Below are 9,717 nucleotides of genomic sequence, written 5' to 3'. Positions count from 1 at the left end.
GTCTAGAATTTGACTTTAAAAACTGATAAACACGTGCATTTACAATCACCGAAACAATTAGTTTCTACATGATTGCACAAATTTACATATAATTCTAAATTAATTTGAAAGATTAACGATTCATTACACTCTGAATATCAAAATTTATAAAAAAAAGAATACAAATTATAAATAAATTAAATAAAAAGGCAAGAAAAACATCGATGCATTAGACAACGTTAATAGGAATAAATGTACTTGGAACCAAATAAACATTTACTTCCCAGAGCATTGAGTTTATTATCGTTTATTTACAAATTCACTTTATTAAACCTCAAAAGTAATTTTTTTATTTATTTTATAAACATTTAAAAATTAGCTTTCCAAACGAATAAATTTTTCCAAGGTAAATTATTCAACACCATAAGAAGGTTAAGATATATAATTGTTGTTTGTATTACATACTGTTTACATATGTACATACACATTAAAAATATAATTTATTTATTTGCGTTGCATTGTTTGGATGCACTCCTTAAATATATCATGTTGTTAACCCAAAAAGGATGAAAAGAAAATAACTCTGCTATGAAGATGATTCATAAGTTCCAACACATATCACAACAATTATGCGAGTACTTATGAGAGTATATACACACATTAGTAGAATATTTCAATCTTGAAAACTCCGTCAAATATCGAACTACCCCTGCTCTGCAGTTTTGATAGAATTTACAATTATAAGTGTTATTAATGTTACTATACTTTCTCTAATTCAATTTAGTAATACTTAATTTCTAGACTTCAGTAAAAGTCACGAAATAAAGTATTTCACCCCACTAAAACCGAAAATCATAATGAAAAAATCGTACCAAATAGTTTTCGAGACAGTTTTTGCATTTTTCCTTTAAAATGTCAGTGTAAATTCATAGATCCACTTATGCTAAACTGATTTTTATACCAAAACCTATAATTTTATATATATAATCCAAAAGAAGGAAAAAATATATAAATATAGTCAATTTCATTAAGAAAAGCCACTGAAGATAAAAAATAACTGTTTCTATCCTTCTTTACTGGAATTCAATACATCAATATATATTCTACACATATCAAATAATTTTGAGATTAACACCCTGGGTAACTAAAATTTTGAATAAATTTTACTGTTACATTAAACCTAACTTGATCTTTTAGTTTATCATGTAAATAGCCTTAGATATAGAACATATGAAGTCATATATAATGTAAATCAATTGCACGATAAAAATTAAGTGTAATTAAATATTTATTAAATTGAATTTTACCTTTCGTTTTGGCAAAGGAAACTAATTTCTTAATATAAACTATTGTTTTCAATAGAGATGTATTTCGAATAGTATTAAATTACAACAATAAAATTTTATTATTTTATTAATTGAATTTTTGGCTGACCATAAATCAAATATGAGATTAATTATCAGATGTGTTTTAATTCACAGTTTACTCTGTAGTCCAATATGTCCCAACTGGTTTTGTATGTCCAAATAAATGCTCTAACCCCTTACTATCCTTCGGAAAAATTGAACCAATTATGGGAACATTTGTCCTTTTTCAAACGTCAAACATTTTTTTATTTTGTTTGTACAATCTTCTGAAGAAACCACAAACCATAATTATACTCTTCACCTACCCTATAAATAATTATTTCTTTTGCTCACGCACTTTATGTGGAGAAATTACTACTTAGTGTATAAAGTTCGTATACAAAAACAGATCCTTGTCACCATTGTCCCAACAACGTCAATAAAAATTGTTTTTTATATTTTCCCCTTGTCAACGTACACGTATGCTTCAGTTTGAGAAACACTGTAAAATTCCTAGCTATCTAAATAATAATCTTGACATCATATAATATATAAGAAAGAAAACTATTATTCTAAGATTTCATTCATATCTATATAATTTATTTTTATTTTATGTCTACATACCTATAATTTAATTCATTTTTTAGAGGCTATTTATACGTTAAAAATTTATTTCCACCAAATGTTTAGCAATTTTTTTAGTAATAATATAACATAATAATATATAATATAAATTTGACAAAATTAAATTTGTTATCTAAAAACTCTCTAAAAATGTTTGGTTTAATTAGAAGTTACTAGATTTTATTGTAGTTTAGCAACTAAAGTCATGTTATATAAATTAGGTATAAAACCTATTGTACCTACAAATAAAGGATGGTCTATTAAGTATTAAACTAATAATTAAAAATCCCATTTAAAAAACTGTGTCCATTGATATTTGCCAAATATTTTTTAATAAAATAGATATCAATTTTAAATAATTTGAAATTTTCTCTTAAACATTTACCATAAATTCCCATTCTATAAGGAGTAAGTTCAACAGAGTGTAGACTTACTAACTCAGAGGGATAAAAAACAACTGTTTTAAACTTTTGGACCTGTAACATATGCTTAGTTAATTCAAGTTCTCAATATTTATCCAACAAGAATTGATATTGAATTATTCGATTGTTCTGATTTCCAATTATATTTTTTTTGTTTCTGAAATTGTTATTAACTCTTTCAGACAACTTCAATGGACGTCAATTTAAAATTTAATTTGCTTTGACACTGGAACAATTTTAATTGTGTGATATTTTTTGGTTGTAAAAGTATTATTACAATACTGAGATTATAATTATATGTGTAATTAAATAGTTAAATGGAAGAATAAATATAGAAAAAAAATATATTTTAGCACAAAAAAAACATTTGTCACAAGTTTAAATTGCAAGTGTAATTATGACTGAGAATTTGATATCTGATATTAACTGAAAATGAAACAGATGCAAAACCTGGCAGCAATTAAATTCTAATGTAAGCATATTAAATTGCTATCTACATTACAAAATAGAAAAATAGAAATAGAAAAATAAATAGTAAGCCAAAAGAAACTTACCTTCAGTATGTCCTAGCTCACACCAGCAGTGATCATTTATGAACTGTGCTCCCAGACAATATTTCATAACAGTTTTTGTACAGGAAACGGACTTGCATGAAGAACCTTAAATTGAAAAAGAAAACGTTTTAGATCTTCAAATTTTTTCTGGAAAGAAAAACAGATAATTAAAATAAAAAAATAAAAATACGATTCTCTATGTTATAACCGGACTTTAACGGTAACCTAGTTTGAACAAAACATTTAAAAACAAAACCCTGAACCTAATGACAGTATAAGAATCGAATATGCAAGTGACACTTGGAAGAAGTGTTCTTGAAGAGCACTGACTTTATGTGAAGAGTTTTAACATCTGACAGAATTCAATATAAATTACTGGTTACCACTCTATGTCACTTGTAAGAACAAAGCATGTTCCTTGTATGCTTCCAAGTCACCAAAATTTCTTGATTCTTGACAGTTTTAAAATAATTAAAGGTTTTTACTATAATAACCAACATTTATTATTTTACTAGAAATCAATTCAATCAATCAATCGATGATTTAAGTTTAAGTAACAGATATTTTTAGCATTTAAAATAACGTCTGATTTATGAACTTCCAACAAAAAAAGAAGAAACATTGTTAGTCTCTGAAGAAAAAAGTTGCAATTTGATTTCAATATCACTGTAATATTTAATAAACGTTTATAAACATTATAGTTATTACTAACATTATTTATCTATGATAATATATTTTATTCTAAAAAAGTAATTAACAGTTTTTAATTGAAAGGTTAGTTTAAATTATAGAAGGTGTAGAGGTATAGAAGGCACCAGACCGTGTCTTCGATGGAGTAATCAAGTTAAGGAAGCACTAAGTGAATTTGATGTACGAGATTGAAGAAGACGAGACAACCCGGTAACAGGTTGTTATTGCCAAACAAGTATTATATTATTTATTTCAAAAATATATATAAAATATATGTGTATGCAAGACATATGTATGTACTTATATACAATATATACAACAATAATAATCGTATCATGAAATCAATTAAATTTGATTTTGTCGAATGTAATCAGAAATATATTGAATATCATTCTTAGAAACTCAAGTTCTAATAAATATAGGTAATATAATATGGTACTGTTTTTATAAGCAAACATGTACAGCTGTGATATATAATTTAGTGAGAAGAGTAGAAACTTACATTGACTGTATCGTCGATTTGACGAAAGGAATCAAGTTAAGTATATTACTTAAATAAAAAAAGAAAATAGACATTATCATATAAATGTAGGATAAGGATAATGATTGCAGTTATAAAAATGTTAAAAAGATTTTTCAATGCAATATGAAAGAGGGATGGCTATTATATCTCTTTATGTATATATATAAATATGATAAAGAAGCATGTATTCTTCTTTTCTTCTTCTTAATGTAAAGATATTAGTATTTTTATAGATATATTAAAATATGATAAACAAGTAGAAAATTTTTTTCACTTCTCTCTCTGTTTCTCTCTCTCTCTGTTTCTCTCTCTCTCTCTCGAATTTATTGTTAATTAATCGAATTATTATTGCATGAAATTACAGTATTTGATCATATACAATACAATATGGAGAATGCTATACGAGAGACATAAAGATAATTTAGCAAAGGAGGTTATGGTAGATTTATAAAGTGTTAAACTGCATGAGAACTATATAGTAGGTGTGAACTATTACCGTCGATTGACTACCGGCCGTATTGTATGGTGAAAATAGCTAAAAATTGATATTTAAATTATATCTTACTATTATTTATTTAATACGGACCTTTCCATGTCGTGAATTTAAATGTCTTTACTATACTAAAGGTGGTATGTCTTATCATTCTAAAAACTTAGACCTAAAATTTGATAACCAAAATCTTGTTATTGTAAGATACATTAAGTACTTACAATAACTGATAGTTGCATAAAGTTTTTCAAAACTTATCAAGTTTTTTCTGTAATCATATATTATTATATGTAATCAAGATCAAAAAATAATAGTCTAATAATCTATATAATTATTTCCAGTGACAAAATTCCATAATATTTATAATATTTTAAGAACACTTTCGTACTATACATTAATAACATTTGACGCATATACTACTATGTCATCAGTTAATGCATAGTATTACTCAGAGCAATTTATTTGATAAATTTTCAATTACAGTATCGGAATTTTATCAGAATAAATATCGAAATCGAGTAAATATAAAGATTTATTTCAGTAAAGTCTCGAAACATTCGTTGACCGTTAAACAAACAAAATTTTTAGAACTACTGAGTATATTTTAATTAAATAATAGCAAATAGTTAAATAATAGAAATTTGTTGAAACTTCAAGGTATATTTTTATAATAATTTTGTTTTTTAACGGGCAAATTGGTCCACATAATACACTTTTTAAAAAATGGTTTGATTTTTAAAGGATTTTATGTGAACCGATATTTCGACTATATTCTATAATCGTCATCAAAATTAAAATAAAATTATTATTAAAAAATATTTGGCCATTAAAACAATAAATTATTTAAAAAACGGAGGTATACTGTTATCAAATAACAGTAATAAAAAAAAAATTGCAAGCCTCTTTTATTTGCTTAAATGCAAATTTTTTTAATTATTTTTAATGATTTGCTCAACTTATGGAGTACTATCGGATATGTTAATATCCCTCAAGTTTAATATTTAGCTATAAATAGCTAAACTACTTACTGATGTAACATACTGATTAACAGGTTGTTGAAGAAATATTTATTATAGATCAGAGATATAGCTATGTTTCATATTCGGAAGAATATCGAAAAGTGTTCAGCTTTATTTAAATCCTTCATTCATAAAAAATAAAAAATAAAGAATAATAAAAACATCAGTTATACTTAAATATTTTATTTATACATAAATTAAATTGTTAAAAGTAAGAAATAAATATCTTAATTCACAAATACTTCATATGTCGATCGTTTGAATAAAATAGTATAGAATTCGTATTTAAACAAATAAAAAAGCTTATAAAATTTATGTCTTCTTGTTATTTATTTCAAATATACTCAGCAGTTGTACCAAATATTACTTGTAAGTTGTTTTATGAAGCATATATTTCGAAAACCCACCAAAAAATAAATACGTACTTTATACTCGATTTAATTATTAATAATAATATTTATTCAAAAAAAAAAATTTAACGAAGTATTTAACATTTGGAAATTGATATGTGCGCAAAATTAATAATAATACTTGTTAAAAATTATATCAATACTTGCAATGCACACTTAAGTTCTGCTTCAATTTAAAAATATATGTATTAAATCTACTATATACGAGTATTATATTTCTGATTCTATGCTGTAAGTTTAACTAAACTCAAGTAGTTAAATATTTAATTGAAAATTATAATTACAGAAAAATTAGTCACTTACCGTGATCGAAGCTATTATTAAACATCTTTAATGCGCTGATCGCATCTTGTCGAGTAACTTGGTGCTCAAATCGGAACTCTTCAAAATTACTTCCCCCAGGATCTTTGGCTTCCAAATCTTTTTTATCACAGAGTATACAGGACTGGGGTGCTGCATGCACACCACCCGGTAGATTTATTAAGCAATTAAAATAAAACAATATCAAAGCGATTTTAATAAATGGCACAAAACGACAAAATCTTGCAAAATTTAAGGTGTGCCGCGCGACTAAAGTTGCTTGTGCAGTTTTCGAGGAATGGAAATTCTTCAAAATCATACGCCGGTAACCGGGTTGAAACTGATAATTCTGATCGCTCTGTGAAGATGCATTCTTCACACTCGATCGATTCGACGCTGCCAACTGCGGCGGCTGACAGCAGCGATTAGCACGAAGATAATTCAGCGGGGCTGCTGCATTGTTGCTCTTATCAGTTTGTGAATACATTTTTTAATATTTTTAATTGTTGTTGTCATTCTAATAAAATTGTAGTCGTTTTTTTTAATCGTTGTTTTGTTTGTTGAATTTCGTTACTGAAATTTAATATATTTTTTACAGGGAATGTAAAAATTAAACAGCAAAAAATTCATTATAATGCAAACGTTAGATTGTTATGCTACATTATTAGACTACAATCATGGTCGTTTTTTGTTTCTATATCAATCATATTAATTTTTAATTTTAATTTAATAATAATTTAAACAATTGTTAAAACATTGACAGCGAACAGGAAATATAGGAAATGCATTTGCAATTTAATTATTTTAATTTTTTTAAATTAGATATAATTAACCATAAATTAAAGTCACATCTATCAAACACTTTTTATATTTTAATCAAGATGTAACAGATTTAAAAAAAACCGACTCTATAAATCACAGCCGATGATTTTTTCCGTTTTTTTTTGTTTTAGTAATTTATTAATATATTTTATCACTTTCGGTGCGGCAGATGCTTAGTAATAAATTTACATTCACTAAATTCGAATGTTTCGAATGTTTCATTCAAAATAAAACGTTTTAGTCGCACGATTTTTTTAAATACAAATAATTTCGCAATCGTTTAAAGGTTTTCTCGCGTACAAAAATGATCGCACATCCGCATCCGCTCAAATGCAAATTTGTTCTGAAACGTTATTTTAACCGCTGCCAATGTAATGCCAAAGATAATGTATAGTTTTTTTAACATTTTATTTCATTATGGGCGAAGCACTGAGTGTCGGTGAGCGCAGTGGAACAGCTGTTCCACTGTGGCGCTCGCAGAACTTTGAAGTTTATTTACTCGGTGTGTGCCGACCCGATGTTGTGGGTCGGCGGTGGGTCTGCTTTGTGTGCAGTTAATAAAAGAGAGTGTTGAACGCTTTCGAAGAGCAACGATCAATCGCATTCAATTTTGTTAGACATTTAAGTATTGAAGATTGGAAAAACAAAAAAATAAAATTTCAATATCAATAAAAACGAAGGTATAAAGTTGTGTTGATTGTGGAAAATAATTAAATGGGTTTAAAGGGTGCTTATTAAAAACAACTTAATTTAAAAAAAATATTTGAATTTAAAAATTACACCTAAATTTATTTAAATAAATTTTTAAAAAAATAAATAATATATTTTATATATGTAATATTTAATATAATATATAAAAGTTTATATTAGTTAATTTATAATTAAAAAAAATATTTAATTTCAAAAATTTTTAATTAAAAATAAAATTTTTTAAATTAGTTTTTAAAAATATATGAAATAAAATATTTTAATAATATTTTATATATAATATTTAATAAAATATATAATAGTTTATATTAGTTTATAGAATATTATTGTATTATTATATTATATATATTATATATACTTAAAAAAATATATAGCGGACTTTTGTGGCTTGTATTAACTCTTAGAGTTTTTTTTTAATTGAATAAAAAGCACAGCGCTATATATATATAAAAAAACTCTCTTTTATTACGTTTAAAAGAACTAATCAGAAGTTCATCAGAAGAATTTATTCCCTACTTTTCGGTAGAAGCGTATATCTAACTCCAATTTTTCTAATGTCAATACGTTTAATGCTAATGCTACATATATAATATTTAATATAATATATATAATAGTTTATAGAAGGGTTTTCGAATAACAAAGAAAGAAATAAAGGACAAACACAAAAATTTATTTTTAATTTTATTGAAATTTGGCTGACCACACAACGCTGTTTCGAGTATTGCCAAGTACTCTTCATCAGTGGTCTTTGGGAATAATCGAATATTATTTAATTAGTTTATAGTCCGTATACAATTTGTTTGGACTGCAAGTGCCAGGCTTAGAACTCGTGCCTGTCAAATTAGAAGCGATGACTAATCGTGTTTATCCACAAGAAGCCAAGGCTGCACAAACTTTCAATGCTCAAGTTCCAGGTTTTATTGTCACTTATTTTTATTTAATTAGTGACAACAACCAACGCACTTGCCGTGCTTTTTAAATAAGAACGAGCTTATAAACTTCAGCTTTATTTTTAGAAACACAAGTTCAGCGAATTGAAAGTTTAACTTTTGGGTTTTGCCTATTTCTTTATTTCTTTTCAAAGCTACTCTTTTTGTAGAGACATTTTGTAATGCATATTGTTTTACTTACTATATGTAAAGCGACCATTTTGGTGCTTTTTACAAAGAAGCTATGCTATGTTATTCTACAAATCCGCTTTCGCGGTTAGGAAAAGTTGAACAATATTATATTTTAACATATTGTTCTTTACTTTTCACAAGTCTAATATTTGAATAAAGTATTAGTGTTACTATAAAGCTACGCTTTCTTTGTATGGGGACAAAGAAGCTTTATTAAAATTTAGAGGGTTTTCGAATAACAAAGAAAGAAATAAAGGACAAACACAAAAATTTATTTTTAATTTTATTGAAGTTTGGCTGACCATACAACGCTGTTTCGAGTATTACCAAGTACTCTTCATCAGTGGTCTTTGGGAATAATCGAATATTATTTAATTAGCTTATAGTCCGTATATAATTTGTTTGGACTGCAAGTGCCAGGCTTAGAACTCGTGCCTGTCAAATTAGAAGCGATGACTAATCGTGTTTATCCACAAGAAGCCAAACCCAAAAAGTTAAACTTTCAATTCGTTGAACTTGTGTTTCCAAAATAAAGCTGTAGTTTATAAGCTCGTTCTAATTTAAAGCACGGCAAGTGCTTTGGTTGTTAACACTAATTAAATAAAAATAAGTGAGAATAAAACCTGGAACTTGAGCATTGAAAGTTTGTGCAGCCTTGGCTTCTTGTGGATAAACACGATTAGTCATCGCTTCTAATTTGACAGGCACG

At 26.3% G+C, this 9,717-nt stretch overlaps 1 protein-coding gene across 1 annotated transcript; it reads right to left on the bottom strand.

The window, feature by feature from the left end:
• Positions 1-2,925: 2,925 nt before the first annotated feature.
• On the bottom strand, positions 2,926-6,913 carry LOC119663991 (the record flags this gene model as incomplete). Its single annotated transcript, XM_038073576.1, has 2 exons — positions 6,361-6,913; positions 2,926-3,030 (listed from the first exon to the last, which is right to left on the bottom strand). Coding segments are annotated over exons 1-2 (589 nt in total), but the record flags the coding sequence as incomplete, so codon positions are not given.
• Between the last annotated feature and the right edge of the window lie 2,804 nt (positions 6,914-9,717).

The sequence above is a fragment of the Teleopsis dalmanni genome, unplaced genomic scaffold (genome assembly GCF_002237135.1).
Source record: "Teleopsis dalmanni isolate 2A unplaced genomic scaffold, ASM223713v2 unscaffolded_contig_1254, whole genome shotgun sequence".
In the NCBI taxonomy this organism is placed as follows: Eukaryota; Metazoa; Arthropoda; class Insecta; order Diptera; family Diopsidae; genus Teleopsis; species Teleopsis dalmanni.
The sequence above is the reverse complement of the archived record's forward strand: the minus strand, read 5'-3'. Positions and strand labels throughout refer to the sequence as shown.